We start from the raw sequence: 21,874 nt of genomic DNA, 5'->3' as shown, positions 1-21,874 counted from the left end.
GACACTGTGCAAATACAATCAATCATTCATTCAATAGATAAATAGGTAAATGCTAAGAACATGAGTCTTGGGGTCCTTGGAAATGAGTCCATATGTTGTGAAATTGGTTGAGGTAAGTGCAGTTATCCATGCTGGTTGAAGAGTAATAACTGTTCTTGAGACTGGTAGTGGGCGACCTGATGCCCCTGTACTTCCTTCCAAAGGCAGCAGCATGAAGACCACATGGCCCAGATGGTGGGGGTCCTTGATAATGAATGCTGCTTTCTGATGGCAGTGCAACTTGTAGATGTGCTCAGTTGTGGGGAGGACTTTGCCTGTGATCAACAGGGCAGTATCTATCACTTTTTGTCAGCTTTTCCATTCTTAGGCATTGATGTATCAATACCTGGCCGTGATGCAACAGTCAGGATACTCTCCACTCTGCTGTGCTTAATAGTTTTAGATGATATGTCAAATCTGCACAAACTTCTAAGAAAGTAGAATCAACGATGTGCTGGTTATAGATTGCCTTCTGTCAATTACCCTTGAATGCGTAAGTGGCAGGAGAATCAGGGTGATACAGATGAGCATGTGAGAGAGTGTAGGTTACAAGGAGATTAGTAGGAGAATTGGGATTCTTGTGATTACTCAGAGAGCTGGCATAGACTTGGTGGACTGAATGGACTCTTTCTATGTCATAAGGAAACGAGATACTCCCCTCACTCCTTCCCTATTCCATTAAATTTTCTCATTTTGATCACCTTGCTTTTCTTTGTCCATAATTTTTCCCTCCACATTTCACCTTAAACCCTCTGTTTCTACATATGCTTCTTCCTCTTCCTCCTCCCCACTGCCATTCCCCTCCTACAGTCTCTACACATCCTTGTCAGGACTGTGTAATTTCATGGGACAGTTTTCAGTTCAGAGTTGCATACAGACAAACACAGGAAATTAATGAAGGAAATGTGTGCATAAACATGAGAGAGTTTCTGTGAAATGAGAACTGAATTATGTTTATATTTGCTAAGACACTTATCTCTATATTGTTCCTCCTACAGAGAAAATTTGATTCTTTGTAAGTATTATTATCAGGCATTCACTGTCCACTTAATAAGTGGACTGTCCTTTGTTATTCACATAACAAGCCATGGGTAACAAAGGACATGAAGGACATTCTGAACGCTAGAAGAGGGTATTTAGAGATGGAAATAGGGAGGAGCTGAGGACAATACAGAGGGACCTGAAAGGCAAGATCAGGGAGGCTAAAGACAGATATAGGAGGAAGCTTGAGTAGAAACTCCAGCAAAACAACATGAGAGAGGTCTGGAGTGAGATGAGGACCATCACTGGGTTCCGGCAAACTAGCAACAGAGGAGCTGAAGGCAGTGTGGACAGGGCCAACAAACTTAACTTGTTCTTCAACAGATTTGACACTGTGGCCCCTGCCCCTCCCCCACATGATTCATCTGTTGTCAGCCCCCAACCAACACAAACTCCACTCTCCCCTCCTACCCCTCCTCACAGCCCCCCTCCCTGCTCTCATGACTACACCCCTCCCCCACCTGAAACCACCACGGTGGGCTTCACAGCTGAACAGGTGAGAAGACAGCTGAAACGTCTCCACCCAAGCAAGGCTGCAGACCCGGATGGTGTCAGCCCCAGGGTGCTCAAAGCCTGTGCCCCCCAGCTATGTGGAGTACTTCACCATGTCTTCAACCTGAGCCTGAGTCTCCAGAGGGTTCCTGTGCTGTGGAAGACATCCTTCCTCGTCCCTGTACCAAAGACGCCGCGCCCCAGTGGCTCCAATGACTACAGACCGGTGGCACTGACCTCCCACATCATGAGACCCTGGAGAGACTTGTTCTAGAGCAGCTCCGGCCTATGGTTAGGCCACACTTAGACCCCCTCCAGTTCGCCTACCAGCCCCAACTAGGAGTTGAGGATGCCATCGTCTACCTGCTGAACCGTGTCTACGCCCACCTGCACAAGCTGGTGAGCACGGTGAGGGTCATGTTTTTTGACTTCTCCAGTGCGTTCAACACCATCCACCCTGCTCTGCTGGGTGAGAAGCTGACAGTGATGCAGGTGGATGCTTCCCTGGTGTCATGGATTATTGATTACCTGACTGGCAGACCACAGTACGTGCGCTTGTAACACTGTGTGTCAGACAGAGTGGTCAGCAGCACTGGGGCTCCACAGGGGACTATCCTGTCTCCCTTTCTCTTCACCATCTACACCTCAGACTTCAACTACTGTATAGAGTCAAGCCATCTTCAGAAGTTTTCTGATGACTCTGCCATAGTTGGATGCATCAGCAAGGGAGATGAGGCTGAGTACAGGGCTGCGGTGGGAAACTTTGTCACATTGTGCGAGCAGAATCATCTGCAGCTTAATGTGAAAAAGACTAAGGAGCTGGTGGTGGACCTGAGGAGGGCTAAGGCACTGGTGACCCCTGTTTCCATTCAAGGGGTCAGTGTGGACATGGTGGAGGATTACAATTACCTGGGGATATGAATTGACAATAAACTGGACTGGTCAAAGAACACTAAGGCTGTCTACAAGAAGGGTCAGAGCCGTCTCTACTTCCTGAGGAGACTGAGGTCCTTTAACATCTGCCGGAGGATGCTGAGGATGTTCTACGAGTCTGTGGTGGCCAGTGCTATCATGTTTGCTTTTGTGTGCTGGGGCAGCAGGCTGAGGGTAGCAGACAACAACAGAATCAACAAACTCATTCGTAAGGCCAGTGATGTTGTGGGGGTGGAACTGGACTCTCTGACGGTGGTGTCTGAAAAGAGGATGCTGTCCAAGTTGCATGCCATCTTGGACAATGTCTCCCATCCACTCCATAATGTACTGGTTAGGCACAAGAGTTCATTCAGCCAGAGACTCATTCCACCGAGATGCAACACTGAGCATCGTAGGAAGTCATTCCTGCCTGTGGCCATCAAACTTTACAACTCCTCCCTAGGAGTGTCAGACACCCTGAGCCAATAGGCTGGTCCTGGACTTATTTCCACTTGGCATAATTTACTTATTATTATTTAATTATTTATGGTTTTATATTGCTATATTTCTACACTATTCTTGGTTAGTGCGACTGTAACGAAACCCAGTTTCCCTCGGGATCAATAAAGTATGTCTGTCTGTAAAATTGAGAGCATCTTTTGCTTAGGTGACTAGTTGTTAATAGGGGTTTTCAAAATTATGAATTTAAAATGACATTGTTTCTGAAGCACAGTTACTGGTGATCACACTAAAGTTTACTCACCATACAGCCCTCCACCAACAATTATTTTGTCTTACCCTGTGAACATAACCTTTTCTGTGTTTCTAATTTTACCACAAATGCAACTGTGTATTTCAAACTACCACTTCTTTTGGAAAAAGGTTCTTCCTTCCAATTGCTCATGCATGCAATGTGGACTGAAATTACTTCCCTAAGTGTTTCATCGCCCTTTATGATCCTCTTTAGAATCCATAAATGGTCACGTTTTTGAACCCTTATCTTTGTGTTGCCTTTGTTACATTAGTTTCTTTACAAAAATACCTTGAGATGTTTTGAAGAGCATAAAGAACAGAAACAAGAATAGGTTTACTCGATTTAGTTAAATTTTTAGTATTTTCCTCAATTTCGAAAGCTACACAAGCAGTATAAATGTAAATGAGTAGCCTGTAGATTCTAGTGGCATTGTGGTTAAATTCACAAGCTAGTAATCCAAGGGTTGAGCACTAACAACCTGAAGATCTGATTTCAACCCCACCAAGGGTGCTGTAGACTTTAAAATCAGTTAACAGTTTGGAAGGAGCACTGAACAGTTTCTGATGGTTATCATTACTGAGACTGTTGGATTTTCATGAAACCCAATTAATTAAGGAGGGACATCTGTCATTCTTATCTGGCCTAGCCTACATGTGAGTCTAGACTCACCCCATTTGATTGACTCTTAAATGCCTTCTGGAATTGCCTAGAAAGTTGTATGTTCAAGGTATTAAGGAATAAAGCTGAATGAAACATCTGACATCAACCTAGGCTTTAAATTTTGGCAAGGCAAAGTCATTGCCAGAATGTTTTCAGAGGGGAAGTAAGAATAATTGGCCTTGACATTAAAGCAGCATTTGACTTCAGTATAGCATCAAGGTGCCCTGGTAAAAATATCGATAGATATCAAAGAGAAAATGCTGCAATAGCGACAGCTATATTTTACACAAAAGTAGATGTTTGTGGTTGTTGGATGTCAAATCACCCAAGCCTCAAGAAGGTCTGAGGGCCAATTATCTTCAGCTGCTTTATCAATTACCTTCCTTCCATCATAAGGTCAGAAATACAAATATCCTCTGGTGATTCTACCATTGAATTCCATTCTTATCCCCTCAGAAAATGCAAGAGAGCTGCAACATTTAGACTTGCACTGATATATGGCAATTACCATACATTTCACTGAAATATCAGGCAGTGATGTTCTGCAGCAAGGAAAGTCTAATCGTCTCTCCACAATGCTCTATTTAAATGTTGTGAAAGCACTCACAGTTTTGGTCTCCATATCCAAGGCGTGATGCTTTTGCCATGGAAGCAGTGCAACTAATGATCACCTGGCTGATTTATAGGATACCAAGACCGATGTATAAGTACACATTGGGTTAATTTAGCTTACTAGGGTTTAGAAGAATGAGAGGGGATCTCATTTTTCTATAAATTGACATAGTTTTATTTCTATAAACTGCTGTCAATGTAGACAGGATATTTCTGATGGTGGGGTTCACCAGTACCATGGGCTACAGATTCAAGATTAGGGTAAAGACATGTTGGACTGAATGAGGAAAAATTTCTACTGCTGAAAGTAGTCAAGCCAATCCATTAACTATATTCAAGAAGTTAGATATAGTTCCTATATCTGTAAGGATCAGAAGATTTGGAAATAAAGCAGGAACAAAGTACCAAAATGGATGATCAGCCATGATTGTGATGAATGCTGGAGCTAATTTCAAGGGTCATTGGCATCCTCTTGTTCACTTTTTCCTGGTTAGCTGACTCAGAAAGTGTGAGGTCTGCTGAAGCGCGTAGTGCTGTGGAGTGTGGTCTTTGCTGAGGTAAGGCAATAGTGCAGATTTTGATTTAAATATATACATTTGAAGTCAGAAGTTTACATACACCTTAGCCAAATACATTTAAACTCAGTTTTTCACAATTCCTGACATTTAATTCTAGAAAACATTCCCTGTCTTAGGTCAGTTAGGATCACTATTTTAAGAATGTGAAATGTCAGAATAATAGTAGAGAGAATGATTTATTTCAGCTTTTATTTCTTTCATCACTTTCCCAGTGGGTCAGAAGTTTACATATACTTTGTTAGTATTTGGTAGCATTGCCTTTAAATTGTTTAACTTGGGTCAAACACTTTGGGTAGCCTTCCACAAGCATCTCACAGTAAGTTGCTGGAATTTTGTTCCATTCCTCCAGACAGAACTGGTGTAACTGAGTCAGATTTGTAGGCCCCCTTGCTGACACATGCATTTTCAGTTCCGCCCACAAATTTTTTATCGGATTGAGGTCAGAAAATGATGTTCAGTCTGGTTCATCCTTGGGAGCAATTTCTAAATGTCTGAAGGTACCACGTTCATATGTACAAGCAATAGTATGCAAGTATAAACACCATGGGACCACGCAGCCGTCTACTGCTCAGGAAGGAGACGAATTCTGTCTCCTAGAGATGAATGTACTTTGGTGTGAAAAGTGCAAATCAACCCAGGAACAACAGCAAAGGACCTTGTGAAGATGCTGGAGGAAATAGGTAGACAAGTATCTATATCCACAGTAAAACGTGTCCTGTATCGACATAACCTGAAAGGCTGCTCAGCAAGGAAGAAGCCACTGCTCCAAAGCCACCATAAAAAGGCCAGATTAGAGTTTGCAAATGTACATGGAGACAAAGATCTTACTTTTTGGAGAAATGTCCTCTGGTCTGAAGAAACAAGCATTGAACTGTTTGGCCATAATGACAATCGTTATGTTTGGAGGAAAAAGGGTGAGGCTTGCAAGCTGAAGGACACCGTCCCAACCGTGAAGCATGGGGGGCGGCAGCATCATGTTGTGGGGGTGCTTTGCTGCAGGAGGGACTGGTGCACTTCACGAAATAGATGGCATCATGAGGAAGGAAAATTATGTGGATATATTGAAGCAACATCTCAAGACATCAGCCAAGAAGTTAAAGCTCGGTTGCAAGTGGATCTTCCAAATGGGCAATGACCCCAAGCATATCTCCAAAGTTGTGGCAAAATTGCTTAAGGACAACAAAGTCAAGGTATTGGAGTGGCCATCACAAAGCCCTGACCTCAGTCCGATAGAAAATTTGTGGGCAGAGCTGAAAAAGCATGAGTGAACAAGGAGGCCTACAAACCTGACTCAGTTACACCAGTTCTGTCTGGAGGTATGGAACAAAATTCCAGCAACTTACTGTGAGAAGCTTCTGGAAGGCTACCCAAAGTGTTTGACCCAAGTTAAACAATTTGGCAATGCTACCAAATACTAACAAAGTGTATGTAAACTTCTGACCCACTGGGAAAGTGATGAAAGAAATAAAAGCTGAAATAAATCATTATCTCTACTATTATTCTGACATTTCACATTCTTAAAATAAAGTAGTGATCCTAACTGACCTAAGACAGGGAATGCTTTCTAGGATTAAATGTCAGGAATTGTGAAAAACTGAGTTTAAATGTATTTGGCTAAGGTGTATGTAAACTTCTGACTTCAACTGTAATTGAAATTGATTACATGAAGACAGATACGGTTAGATGTTTGGAGCTGATAGAAACCCTACTGAGACTTTTATCTCATATCTCTGTAGCACTCACATTATGTGATGAAGTGCTTTGAAAAGTTGGTCATGGCTAGAATTGGCCAGACCAGAGCAAGTACCTGGACCCACTGCAATCTACAGCAACAACAGATCTACAATGGATGTAATGTCACTGGGTTTCCATTCTGCTTTGGATCACCTGGACAACAGCAATACATAAGTCAGGCTGCTGTTTATCGCTTATAGCTCAGTGTTCAGCACCATCATTCTTTCAGTACTGATCAACGTGCTTCAAAACCTGGGACTTTTTACCCCTCTCCTCAACTGGATCCTTAACACTGTGGATCCGTAATGTCTCCTCATTGCTGATAATCCACACAGGAGTGCCTTAATGATGCTCTACTCTCTCTAGCTCATAACTGTGTGGCTAGGCACAGCTCAGACACCATCTATAAATTCACCAATGACGCTGCTGTTGGCAGGATCTCGGGTGGCAGCAAGGAAGTATACAGGAGTGAGATAGATCAGCTGGTTGAGTGGTGTCAGAACAACAACCTTAAGCTCAAGTCAGCAAGACCCAAGAAAGACGAAGTCAAAAGAATATGAACCTATCTGTGTTGAGGGGTCAACAGTGGTAAGGGTGAGCAGCTTCAAGATTCTGGGATATATACTGGGCCCAACATATTGATGCAATCATAAAGAAGGCACACCAGTGGATAAACTTCATTAGGAGTTTGAGGAGCTTTGATTTGTCACTAAATACTTGCAAATTTCTACAGATGTGTAGTGAAGTGCATTTTGATTGGTTGCATTATCGCCTGGTATGGCACCTCCAATGCAGAGGCTGCAAAGGGTTGTAGACTCCATCACAGGCAGCACCCGCCACTGAGGATGTCTTCAAAAGGCAGTACCTCAAGAAAGTGACATACATCATTAAGGACCTCACCATCTGGACCATGCCCTGTTCTCATTACTACCTCGGAGTAGATAAAGGAGCCTGAAGACACACACTCCAGGTTTTAAGAATAGCTTCTTCCCTTGTGCCATGAGATTTCTGAATGGTCTATGAACCCATGAACACTGTCTTGCTATTCTTCTTTTGTACTATTTATTTTTGTTACTTATCGTAGTTTTTGTGTCTTGCACTGTTCTGTGACATCAAATAACAGATTTCTTAGCATAAGTCAGCGATAATAAACCTAATTCTGATTCTGATTCTTATCTTGAAAGCTGATGAGCTGAAGTCCAAAATTCAACTACTTTGCTGCATCTGAGAGAGGGAAAGTTATTTGGCTATTTGTTCCAGGAACTAGCCTTGCAATTAAGATTTCTAGATTGGCCAGTCAAGGAGAGCGTGCTTATAAGTGAGACAATAAGGGTGATCCAGAATTCAGCATTAGGGATGTCTGAGCTCTTTTATACGCCCAACTGCTATGCATATCTTTCTAGCTGTGTGGCTGAGCGTGGAGACTAGAGATATTAAGAGCAAACCAGGCACAGCACCATGATATGGAGCATTATTCAAGTTATGGGAGTGTAAAGGAATGTAGCAGTGTAATAATGTTACAGAAATAAACACTCTTCTTTGCAGCTGCAAACGAGAGTCCAAGAAAGGAACTACAGTGGCATAGTGGTTAGCACAATGTATTACAGCTCAGTGAATCAGAGTTCAGAGCTCAATTCCGATGCCATCACTAAGAAGGTCATACATCCTTCCCATAAGTATGTGGGTTTTATCTGGATGCTCCATTTTCCTCACACATTTCAAAAACGTCCAAGTTAGTAGGTTAATTGGTCAATGTAAATTGCCTAGTTATTAGGCTAGGGTTAAATAGGTGGGTTGCTGGGTGGTTCAGAATATTGGGCTGTATCTCCAAATTAAAATAAATAAAAGTAGTGTACCAGGGCTAAGGATATCTCCTGGCTGGAGGGGAATGACTTCGGATTCAGATTCTGATTATTCATCAGATGTAGATCGAAATATACTATAAAATATGTGATAGTCACGTACCATGAAATGCATCGTTTTCGTTAACAAACAACTAGGGCTGTGCGAGGGGCGGCTCACGAGTGTCGCCTCGTATTCCAGCGCCGACATTGTATGCCCACAGTACTCAGCAGAATAACACGTAACACAACAGAACAGAACAAAACAACAACAGCAAAACAAACGCCCTTCCTCCCTCCCACCCACCCACATGCATGGACTGGCCTCCGGGTCTCCAATCTCCAGGCTCTGATTTCTGGACTTCCAATTGACCCTTGGGCTTCAATCTTAAGAATTAACCTGCCGGACTGCCGGATAATAGGACTCCAAACTCCTGGCTCGAAGTCCAGGCATGTTGACTTGACCAGTCCTCGTAACTCCCCATAACTCCTCGTGCCTCCTGCTCACATGGACCCATCTGTTTCCTGGAACCACTGATCTGGAACAGCCGAACGTCCACTGATGTCTTTTGTCACATGTCCACATCACTGGCATTCGAGGAAACTTCTATTGATGCACAGTGGAGAGTGTCCTAACTGTTTGCCTCATAGCTTAATATGAAAACAACAATACACAGGAATGGAAAGTCTACAGAAAGTGGTTGATACAGCCCAGTCCATCACAGTAATAGCCTTCCCCATCTTTGAGCACTGTCACAAGAAAACAGCATCCATCATCAAAGACCTCCACCATCTAGACCATGCTCTCTACTCACTACTGTCATCAGACGAGATATGGGAGCCTTAGGTCCCACCACACCAGGTTCAGGAACAGTTATTACCCTTCAATTATCAGGATCCTGAACCAGCACGGATAGCTTCACTCACCACAACTCTGAACTGATTCCACATCCTACAAACTCACTTTCAAGGGCTCTACATCTCATGAGAGCACAACTGATGTTCTCAGTATTATTAATTTATTATTTGCAAATTTGTCTCCCCTTTTGCACATTGGTTGTTTACTAATCTTTGTTTATGTATAGTTTTCATAAATTCTATTGCATTTCTTTATTTTCATGTATATGCCTGCAAGAAAATGAAGCTCAAGTAGTGTATGCTAACATATACGTACCTAGACAATATATTTACTTAGACATGATTTTGTTTTTGAAATATGGGAATTTGAAAGCTCTTGCTATTCAGAGGAATCTGGATCTCCTGGAATGAATGGAAATTGACATGCATAGTTAGGAAGAGAAACTGTAAATTGGCCTTTAATGCAATAGAAAATAAGTGGAAGAGTAGAGTCCCCTTGCTCCAATTACAAGGGACCCTTATGAGACTGTATCTGAAAATGTGCATGTATCACATCTCCCTATCCAAAGAGTGATGTACTTGAGGGAGTTCAGTAAAGGTTCACCAGATTGATTCCTGAGAGTTTGTCATATGTTAAGAAGATTAAACCTATGCTCTCAAGAATTTAGAATAATGAGAGGTGGCCTTATTAAAATGCACAAAATTCTTCTGTCAGGTTAGGTGAAGGGATGATGTTTCCCCCGGCAGGGCAGTCTAGAACCAGAGGTCATTGTTTCAAAATAAAGCACTGACCATTCACAACAGGAACATTTGCACCAAAGCAATAAAGAATCTTTGGACTTACTTATCCAAATCAGCTACAGAGGGAGACAGAGCATTGATTATTTTAAATAAGGAGGCTGATAGATTTTTAGATATTAGGAAACTCAAGGAGTGTAGATTAATCTAGGAAAGTGGCACTAAAGTAAAATATCAGACATGATCTTTTTGAATAGTGGATCAGATTCAAGGAACCAAATGGCTTACTATTGTTCCTACCTCTTATATTCCTGAATTAAAGACCAGGAAATTAGGTAGTAGAATTTTTTTTAAAAAATCAGCCATGATCTTATTGAATGACAGAGTGGCTGCAAGGAGAGAAAATGGACGACTCCTCTATTTCTCATGTTTTGACTCTGCACTGCTGTTGAATATCATGGCTAATCCTCATGGCAAAAGTTTAACATGTCTCTGCTGTGAATAGCATAAAGGTATTCTTTGACTCAAAGTAGTTTACACACTTTACAAATATGACACAGATTCCCAGAAGATCCCCCAACCCTGAGAAAAGATAATGAAGAAATTATGCAGAGATGGAGGAAGACATCAGTACTCATCAGACCATCCTCAGTCAACCAATTGCCATTGACCCAAGGCCCAAATTCCCACTACAGCTGATCTCTTTAGACCTTCAATAGCTGGAGGTCAAAAAGCCATTTAACAATGGAATTCTGGTAAGGATGTAGTCCCCGCAGAAATATACAAAACAGCAAATCCGAGTGCTGTCAAGGTGACTTACGGTTTATTGAGTAATATCTGGCTGAAAGAAGAAATGCTGTAAAACTTCAGAAATGTCATTATTGTATCAGTGTTTAAATCTAAAGCATCAAAGCTGACTGCAAACTGCAAGGGAATTTTCTCTGTGTCACAGAGAAAATATTAGCTTGCATTCAAGAATTCATTGCATGCAAATAAACAGACTTATTGCAAATACATCTGAAGAGAATCTGTCAGTGTTGTGTGTGGTTATAAGTCAGTTCAGAGCACTACAACAATTTTTGTTGTACGTGCAGGAAAAATGTTTAATGTGAAGTACGGAACTGCATGCAGTCTTTGTTGATATCAACAACAGAGAAAGTGTTTATTCCGAATGAATTTTGCTGTGCAAGAAAGTTGATACAAATCATTCATGTGTTCTATGATCGCATGACTGGACAAATGCTCTCCAAAGGTAACTCACGGCATGCTTGAAATTTTAAATGAAGTGAAGCAAGTTTCCCTACTTACTCGAGTGCTGTACAACCAGTTCTTTGTCTGCATTCTTGGTGATGTCTCAAGGGACTTGCCTGAGGAGATATACAACTGTTACTGACTCAACGGCTTGCTCTTTGATCTTCAAACACTGAAAGCTAAACCACAATGCTGGAGAAATTTCTCATCCAGCTACTCTCCATAGACCACTGCACCCTGATGGCAACAGATATACAGTATGACCTTTAGGTCATTGTTTACTGATTTTCTAAAGCAGTCTCACCATCAATCTCGGGAAGTCAGAAATCTTAATTCAACTTGTACCTTATTCATTGCCTCTGTGCAGACTATCTCTATTCATGGCACACAGTTGGAAAATATGGACCAGCTGTGCCAGCACATCTCCAATGGTAGTTCCTTGGACAAGAAATTGTCAACAGAGCAGCAAAGTCAAGTAGGTCTCTGGCCAGCTCAAAATGAAAGCCCTGAATATAACATATTTTTCCATCAAACTAAAGGTGGAGAATTAGATGTAGAATCCCAGCTATTGTTCTGAAACATGGACCCCTAATAGACAGCACGTAAACTAGATCAAACAATTCCTTGTTCACTTCATCCACTGAATTTAATGACAAAAAGACAATCATTGACATTCTTGAGCCGGCAAACATCACCCTCATCAGAAAATGCTACTATAAGTACAACATAGATGTATTGAAAGTAATCAGTCATATATGGGGAGCTGAGGTAGCAGAAAAAGTGAATTGTTAAACTATGCAATTCAAGACAACCAAGAGCAAACCCTATTGCCGTCAACCTCCTCAAAAATTAATGTTGAAAGTAGTGCAGCTCTTGACTCATTGACAGATCTTGATAAGAGGAATCAATTACAAATAAGATTTATAACTCTCAAGCCTGAGCAAGAAAGAAGCTCGAGAGCCACTGTGTTAAATATCATTGTTACAGACTTTCTTTGTACATGAGAGATAGATTTTGAGCACCAGGATTTAAATTACAAAGTCATATGAGTAGCATAAAAGCCATTTGTTGCAGCATAATTATCTTTGTCTTACATAAATTGCTACAATGAAGTCCTCTAACAAAAGAACACTTTCCTTCCAAATCCTCCTTTCTTTCCCCCAATGTTCAAAGCTATTGATCTTAGACTTGAATGTACCTACAATCCAAGCATTCACATACCATGGAATATAGGATTCTAGATCCACAAAATTCATAGTAAAAATATTTCCTCTGATTTCAATTGTAAATTGCTGGCATTCCTTGAGACTCTGTCCCTAGTTCTAGATTTAGCACCCTGAAGAAAAAGCCATAACTTAATATTCTCACTGAAATGATAACTGATTCTTTTAAGTTACGGAGAACTTTGAGTCATCTTTCTCAATCTCTTCTTCAATGCTAACCCTTAATTCCAGGAATTATTTTGCTGAATCTGTCTCCAAAATGCCTCTTTTCTTCCATTGGGCCAGGCAGCATCTATAGGAAAAAGTAGAGTTGACGTTTCAGGCCGAGACCCTTCATCAGGACCTGATGAAGGGTCTTGGCCCGAAATGTCGACTGTACTTCTTCCTATAGATGCTGCCTGACCTGCTGCGTTCCACCAGCATTTTTGTGTGCGTTGCTTGAATTTCCAGCGTCTGCAGATTTCCTGGTGTTTGCTTTTCTTCCATTGTTTAGATATGGCCCTGCTTTTTTCATTCGTTGCGAGATTTACTAATTCTTCAACTCCAACCTCCCTGAAGTAAAGGCTTATAATTCTTTTGTTTTAATTTACTGAATGATGTGTATAAATGCAAGTTTATATTGCTGATCTGCAAGTTACTCAGATTTGGATTTTTTCACCATGACAGACACTGGCCAGTGAGCTATGCAAAGAAGTTCAAAGCAGAAGAACCCATTTGAAACAAGCAAAGATGAAACAATTATGCCATGAAGGTCTTTCAAAGGAGTCCGTCGGCAAAGCCCATTCTGTGGCGGCATCTATCCTTAATATTTCACAAAGTGACCTGGAAGACTTATTGGATCTTGAGGACGAGGAGGTAAGAAATGTTGGGGCGTAACTTTTCTTCAGTCATGTTGCAGATCCTGTTGGGACTTTCCGTTCAGTTTCAAATTAATTGGGTAATTAAGTAATTTTGGGTGACAGAGTAGAGATGCGTCTCTGCTAAAGGAGGTGTAAGGCACTCCTTTCCTCTGCTAGCCTGCAGTTTCACCTAAGGCAAGGTGTAGCACCTGCTTAGCCCCCCCCCCCCCCCAGTCAGGGTCACGGGAGCCATGGGAGCAGGTGGTGGAAGGTCTTATGAGCAGCTAGTGCCTATCACAAGTCCTGGTTATGCGACCACTAACGCCAGGCAGACAATCTCTGAAGAGTATTGATAATGGCTGAGATCACCTGTCTTGCAAAGACATTACCCAGAAAGCGGTAAATGCAAATCACTCCTGTAGAAAAATTTGTAAAGAATAATCATAGTCGTGATAGCACGATTGCCTACGTCATATGATATGGCACATGATGATGAGGAGATCAGTAATTGGCAAGGGCCAATAAAATCCCAAATAAAGAACTAAATAATGGGGAGGGGGTAAATTGTAATCTAAAAGGTACTCTTTCATTATTGAATTACTTCTTGTTTTAAGAAGCAGGAGATTTCAAAAAAACAGCTTGTCTGGACTTCCTGTTCAGTTACGGGTAGTAGAAGCAGTTACCTGTTGCAAAAAGTGGGAGATTTATGAAGTGAAGCCTGTCGGGATTCTCTGTTTTGGGTAGCAGAGGCCATTACTGGTCATAAGGTGCAGGAGGAATAAAAAAGCTGGAGCCTATTGGGACTTTCCGTTCAGTTTCAAATTGATTAGGTAATTGGCAAGAACCAATAAAAAGGATTTAGGTTTGAACAGAGTGGCCATCGTAGGAGCAGCCACAGTGTGAGTGGGGCAAGGATTGAGTAGCGAGCTGAGGCTTTGGCTCAAGTGGCTTCAACAAGAAGAGATGGAAGCTAGGTTGAGATTACTTTCAAGTTTTTCTTTCTTTATTTATTATGGCATAGGTAGAGCATTGAGAATGGATACCAGGGCAGTGGTGTATGCACCTGCATGATGTGGAGACCTCCAGTGGGAGGTGCCTCTGGTTGCACTTCCTTGTTAGAGACCTGGATCTGGAACTGAGTGACCGTCGGTTCATTTGGGAGAATCAGGGGTTGATAGCTAGGAGCTACAGGGAGGCAGTCACACCTCAGTTGTAAGAGGCTGGTAGCTGGGTGACTATCAGGAGGGGGAAACATCTCCGCTGCTGGCTCTCCTGTTTAAAATGGGATATCACTCACAAAACCTCTGTGTGAAAACTGCAGCTGAACAGAATCCAACCCTGTTCAATATGAAAAAAGGCAAAGTAATCATGAATTGCAATATGTCTGCTGCAAACTAATGATTTGTCTCATAAGGCAATGGCACTGAAGCTGGGTCAGGTAAAATAATCCCACTCTGCTTACCTACACAATGCATAGAAAGTTCACGTTGCAATGTAAAAATATTAGCTTCTAGAACATCACATGAATTTACGAACTAGAGGGCATTAGTGGGGGGGGGGTGATACAATTCATGCCACAATTTACAGAGCAGTATTTAAAAATGTAATCATTTTATGACATATCAAAAAAGCTTCAATGTCCATTTAGGAATCAGCAGAGGGGAAGAAGCTGTTCCTGAATCACTGAGTGTGTGCCTTCAGGCTTCTGTACCTCCTACCTGATAGTAACAGTGAGAAAAAGGCATGTCCTGGGTGCTCGAGTTCCTTAATAATGGACGCTGCCTTTCTGAGACACCACTTCCTAGAGATGTCCTGGGTACTTTGTAGGAATAGTACACAAGATGGAGCTGACTAGATTTACAACCTTCTGCGGCTTCTTTCAATCCTGTGCAGTAGCCCCTCTGTACCAGACAGTGATGCAGCCTGTCAGAATGCTCTCCATGGAACAACTATAGAAGTTTTTGAGTGTATTTGTTGACGTGCCAAATCTCTTAAAATTCCTAATAAAGTATAGCACACACACTTGCCTGTTCACCTGGATTTATTCTCCTCTTATTTATCTTTCCTGTGCCCTGCCCCTTCCCCATTTGCTTTCTTTTCTCCTCATACTGCTACATACTGGTAATCTTCCATATTCCCTTTCAGTCACTATCTGGAGTCTCAGCTTGAAATGTCAACGTACAGCTTCTGCCTCCACCGATGAGTTCTGTTTTTTTGTTCCAGGCTCCAACACCTGCAGTCTCCTTCGTCCTCATTTTTCAGGGATCACAAAATCACAGGATTCTTGCTCACTCCTGTGTGCCGTCCACCCACCAAAGTTGGGTGCTGCTACATTGAGAGCCACAGTAGCCCAAAGAGCTTAGCTGAAGTTCTGTTACCCTCCTCAAAATTATAATATACTGTCAGCTGTATTCTGGCAACTCCAGTCCCTAACAGATAAGGTCTCACACTGTATTATCACCTGCTTCATACTGTGTACCTTGGCAAACAAGTCGATAGAACTCTTGCCTTAGAGGCTCTAACTAGAGGAAGAGCAGCAAGAAGAACAGATGAAAAGGAAAGGGGCCATCCACAGTGAAAGATGAAAATGGAAGGTAGGGTATGAGGCAGACCCAATCCAGGTGTGCTTTGAGCACCTAAGGAAGCACTACTACTTGTGTTGTACACAGTACAATGGTTTGCAACCAACTCATTGTCAGCTGCCATATTGGATTAATTTCCCACAGGCTATACAACTGATCTTTTTCATTTCTTTGGCTACAACCCACTGAATCTGTAGTATTCTTGAATTCTGCACCAGATATATCAAAAGAATGACATGCTACTGAAAGATATTCTTAAAATTGCAAAAATTGTCAATGCTTGAACGCAAAATCATTGCTAACAATATAGTGATAAATCCAGACAAAACTGGAACCTAGGGAATCAATATTATGTTAATACACAATGGTTCACTCTACAAAGACTGCTCAAAGTGGCAGACTACATTCCTGTCAGCCTGAGTACATCACCCTGCAGTTTTCAATATCACTGTCCAGGCAGGGTCATTCTCATCATGGTGAGAAACTCCTTCCTTTAAATATGCTGGTAAAATTCAATCAACTGCAAACCTTGCAGGTATTTAGTCAACTGACTCAATAGGTATGTTTTCCAGGAGCCAAAAAGGTATGATATAATGTTACTATCAATTCTCTAATAGATTAGATGCAATGCGAAGGCTTCATAGACAAAAGCTGATTGATTTAATTTTAGACTTCTTAATCTTGATGCATGGAGTAAGTTCATATGAGAGGCAAAGTTTTCTAGTATTGAAGTATTGCACTTGCTCGCTTCCACCCCCACTATCAGAATTGTGATTTGCACTTGCAGTATAGCCACTGAAGTTTTTGGCCTCAGGAAAGACTGTGGAGAGGCTGAATATCAATGATTGCAGTAACATGAGGGCAGTACTGTCACTGACACTTGTGTACCATGTTATTCTCTAAGGAGAAAGCCCTTCTGATAGGACTGTTTTGAGAGTGAATCCATTGGTTCTTAGGGTTTGATCTCTCTGGACACATTGTTCCATTCTTAAGATGTTGTGCAAAATGTCTGAGAAACATTTAACTTGATTATACTGAGTTATTAATGTGTGAGCTAAGCACAACCAATTCTGATGGAAACTTATGTGTTCATCAAAAACAAAGACAGATGCTAAGGCCGGGATCAGTAATATGAAAGCTTACATTTCCTTTGAGTATTGTTAACCTTCTGCGCCCCTCATGCACTGGTACACAATAGAGCAACTGCACCCCCCACCCCTATCTCACTAATCAATAAGCACTGTGAAGACACTAGCCACACAGCTACTTTCAAAGATAAGAGAGGACCTTCCCTTTTGTTACATTGAGAGTAAATGCCTTAGCGTCTGTTTCTTTCTGAATGATTGGCGATCAGGTTGCATGGGATCTGTCCAGTTGCTGTTTAACTGTTCATCACCAGCCACGTTCTCTAGACTTTCATCACTAATCTCATCCTGTTTCTCCTCTCAACCTTTCGGGGCTTTCTTCATGCTGGTGTGTTTATCCAAGAGAGCCTGATTGGAATGCTGATTATGTTTGTGCTGAGGTAAGTAATGTTCATCAGGTTACCTTGTAGAGCATTAGTTCCCCTTGCTGTCTAAAGACCAGATGGAATTTATGAATGCATAAGCACTATTTGACCATCTGTGCCACAATGAGACCCGGAACATAAAAGATGATTACTATTCTCTTAGAGTGGCACAAATGTCTTGGTAAAGTTTTACACTTTTAAATTATTTTATAATGTCTTTAACTCTGCAGAAATAGTGGCTAAAGATGTCATTTTCTCCTGGAACAGCAGACCAATTTTCATCATTACATTCCTTATCATGATTTTTCTTTTCAATTGAAAGGCAATTTCAACTTTTGAGTGTTAAATCATATTTGATTTTCCATTTGAAATGCATTACAACAAAATTATAGCTCTCAAAAAGGATAAAAAGGTGGGATTTTTCTTCAGAAAATTTTCATATGTTCTGCATGTGAACGGGAGACAGAATGGGAGAATCTATAACCAGAGGTCTACACGTACATAATAACCACAGCCAAACTCTATTGGAAAATCTGGAGAGATAACCCTGGAGTAATTTTCAGAATGTGGGACTGCTACAGGAAACTGTTGAGGCAAATAAATTATAAGCTTTTAATATAAAATCAGATGCGTTTGAGAGAAAAGGGGTGCTGAAAGGCTGAATGGAGGGAGCCAGCATATTCTGGTTCGGCCATCAGCTTGTTTCTGCTTGCTAGATAACGTGCATCCATGAATTGCACAATTAAGCAGAGCTAATTTTTAAAAAATATAACCTTGCTCTATCCTTTATTCATCTGCAGGAATCAGAAGAAACTAAAAAAGCTTTACAGAGAGATCAGAAGTGGCTGACTCAAATACAGAGGATACTTGCAGGGCAGGTACTGAAACATCCTGTGTTTTAATGGTATTTTGCAACCTAATAGAAACAGAAAACCTACACCTTCGACCCACAATGCTGTGCTGAACATGTACTTATTTTAGAAATTACCTAGGGTTACCCATAGCCCTCCATTTTTCTAAGCTCCATGTCCAGGAGTCTCTTAAAAGACCCTATTGTATCCACCTCCACCACTGTCACCGGCAGCCCATTCCACACACTCACCACTCTCTGCGTAAAAAACTTACCCCTGATATCTCCTCTGTACCTACTTCCAAACACCTTCCTAGCCCCCTCGTGTTAGCCATTTCAGCCCTGGGAAAAAGCCTCTGACTATCCACGTGCCTCTCATCATCTTATACACCTCTATCAGGTCACCTCTCATCCTCTGTCGCTCCATGGAGAAAAGACCAAGGCCAAAGCTTGCTCCCTTTACATTAGGATTCAAGTAACCTTCATCATTAAGTCACAAAACAATTTAACTAAAGCAGTAAATGAAGATATTCTTAATAAGCAACCATTATTTATACTGACAGCAAACCCCGAAAAATTGTTCTTATGCTTTAACATTTTTTGCATTTTACATAAATCATTTGAAAACCCAGCTTTTAAAATTAATTTGAATTCACCTATTATGTTGTGATCGTATTTCTCCCTAATGTGACAAAAGTCCTTTGCCATAATTATTGAAAATGTGTTAACTGAATATGCAAATAATTGCACTAATGCATCCAGACAGAAGATATCTGAATTACTTATTGAAATTAAGATGACTATAAGCAGTTAAGCACTTCCAAAATGCCATATTCTTTAGAAAAGGACGTCATAGTATAAATGTGTGATGGCAAGAACTAGCAAGCTGGTTTCCAAGATGGCTGATGTCTCCAAAGGGTTGGTTCCATCAAAACAGATGGACTTCACAGACAGCTCCAGAAACATGTCCAGCCACAATGATAAGAAAAGAATTGAATAGCAGAGTCACACTCATATGTAAGGTCACCTGAAGTTACAGGTGGTTTTAATCTCATTTATTAGCACATTTACTAAAGTGAAATAACATAATGCTGTCAGAAACATGTGAATTACAGTGCTTATAAGAAGTATGCAAATCCTCCCGCCCTCGGAAGTTTTCATGTTTTTTTGGTTTTGCAACATTGAATCACAGTAGATTTCATTTGGCCTTTTTGACACTGATCAACAGAAAAAGACTCCTTTGTGTCAAAGTGAAAACATCTCTACAAAGTGATCTAAGTTAATTAAAAATATAAAACACAAAAATAATTGATTGCATAAGTATTCATCCCCTTTAATATTATACACCAAATCATCACTACCACTGGTGCAGCCAATTGGTTTTAGAAGTCACATAATAAGTTAATGGAGATTTGTTCTCGGAGACCTGTGTGCAGTCAAGGTATTTTGATTGATTGTAATTGAAATCAACAGGCATCTGGAATGTCCAACTACTGGTGAGTCAGTATCCCAGCAAAAGCTACACCATGAAGTCAAAAGAACACTCGAAACAACTCCGTGAAAAGGTTATTGTAAAGCACAAGTCAGGAGATGGATACAAGAAAATTTCCAAGTTCAGAATATTCTTTGAAGTAGAGTTATGTCAGTCATCAGTGCTATGAATGCAGCAGCAATGAATATAAACTGAGACAGGGTTTAAAACAAATCCCGAGATATATTAATCTCTGCTCAAAACTTAGAAAAGTAAACAAGCGACTAACTTAATCAGATGTTAACAGTTAGGCGGCAATATCTAACAGTCAAACTTAGAAACTGTTCTTAACGAGTTCTCATTCAAGCACAGACTTGAAGTGATAAATTCAGAAGTCCATGTGATTTATACAGTCATTAAGGAGAGACTTTCCCGAAACAACAACTCTTTCGAAGTACCGACAAATCTTCTGATCCCACAGCCGGGAGATGCCTTGTTCGAAGAAATCACGAGGGAATAAAAGGAACTGACCTCTTGACTGGAGGGTGGTCACTGCACAAACCTTCCCAACCTTGCAGGGGTTTAACTCAAATGTGCATGCTACAATTCCTGAATGAAGTCAAAGGTCTATCATTCCCCAAACCACTGAACAACATTAACTTTATCCAATCCTTTGAAATCAGATAACTCCAGTAAAGCCTTCACTCTCCGATATTGGACTGTAAGGGAAAAATAAACGTGCAACAGACAAAACCGGTGGAGCCTCCACACCTCCAACCAGCAAGAACAACGTTGCACAAAAATAAAAATGAGAACAGTGTCACAGACCGTGGGCTTAGTTTAAATACCGTTTGGAACGTGCCATCATGTGACATAACATCACCCCATGGTCATGAGACAATTACACCATCTCACTCACAAGATCATTACATCAACCCACTGTCCCGTGTTCAAATGTGAGTATATGACATCAGCAACTGGAAAGAATACGGCACAGCTGTAAATCTGCCTCGAGCAGACTGTCCTCAAAAACTGAGTGGCCATGCAAGAAGGGGACTAGTGAGGAAAGCCACCAAGAGACCTATGAATTCTGGAGGAGTTACAAGCTTCAGTGGCTGTTATGGAGGAGACTGGGCGTACAACAACTGTTGCCTGGATGCTTCACCAGTCACAGCTTTATGGGAGAGTGGCAAAGAGAAAGCCACTGTTGAATAAAACTCACATGAAGTCTCAGCTAGAGTTTGCCAGAAGGCATATGGGAGTCTCTGAAATCAGCTGGAAGAAGGTTCTATGGTCTGATGAAACTAAACACCGCACGTTATTAAAACGCACCATTCTTACCGTGAAGCATGGTGGTGTCTGCATCATGCTGTGGGATGCTTCACTGCAACAGGCCCTGGAAGGCTTGTAAAGGTAGAGGGTAAAATGAATGTAATAAAATACAGGGAAATCCTGGAGGAAAACCTGTTGCAGTCTGCAAAAGAACTGTGACTTGGGAGTTTTCCAGCTAGACAATAACCCCAAGCATTAAGCCAAAGCTACACAGGAATGGCTTAAAAACAACAAAGTTAATGTTCTGGAGTGGCCAAGTCAGAGTTCAGACCTCAATTGAATTGAAAATTAGTGGCCAGACTTGAAAAGGGCTGTTCACCCACGATCCCCATGCAGTCTGACAGAGCTTGAGCAGTCTTGTAAGGAAGATCGGGAAAACTTAGTGTCCAGATGAGCAAAGCTGATAACGACCTATCCACACAGACGCAAGGCTGTAATTGCTGCCAAAGGTGTATCTACTAAATACTCACTTGAAAGGGGTGAACACTTAGGCAATCAATTTTTTTGTGTTTAATTATTGTAATGAATTTAGACCAATTTGTAGAAATTTATTTTCA

General features: G+C 41.2%; 1 protein-coding gene across 6 annotated transcripts in view; it reads left to right on the top strand.

Moving 5' to 3' along the window:
• cntln (centlein, centrosomal protein) overlaps positions 1-21,874 on the top strand; it is a 540,355-nt gene that overhangs the window by 479,913 nt on the left and 38,568 nt on the right. For all 6 annotated transcript variants that reach the window (XM_073048674.1, XM_073048672.1, XM_073048671.1 and 3 more), the window contains 2 exons: positions 13,400-13,588; positions 18,465-18,542. In XM_073048674.1, coding sequence (XP_072904775.1) covers positions 13,400-13,588; positions 18,465-18,542 — 267 coding nt within the window. The remainder of the gene's footprint in view (positions 1-13,399; positions 13,589-18,464; positions 18,543-21,874) is intronic.

The sequence above is a fragment of the Hemitrygon akajei genome, chromosome 6, assembly GCF_048418815.1.
Source record: "Hemitrygon akajei chromosome 6, sHemAka1.3, whole genome shotgun sequence".
Lineage (NCBI taxonomy): Eukaryota > Metazoa > Chordata > Chondrichthyes > Myliobatiformes > Dasyatidae > Hemitrygon > Hemitrygon akajei.
Note: the sequence above shows the minus strand (reverse complement) of the source record. Positions and strands in the feature narration are given on the sequence as shown.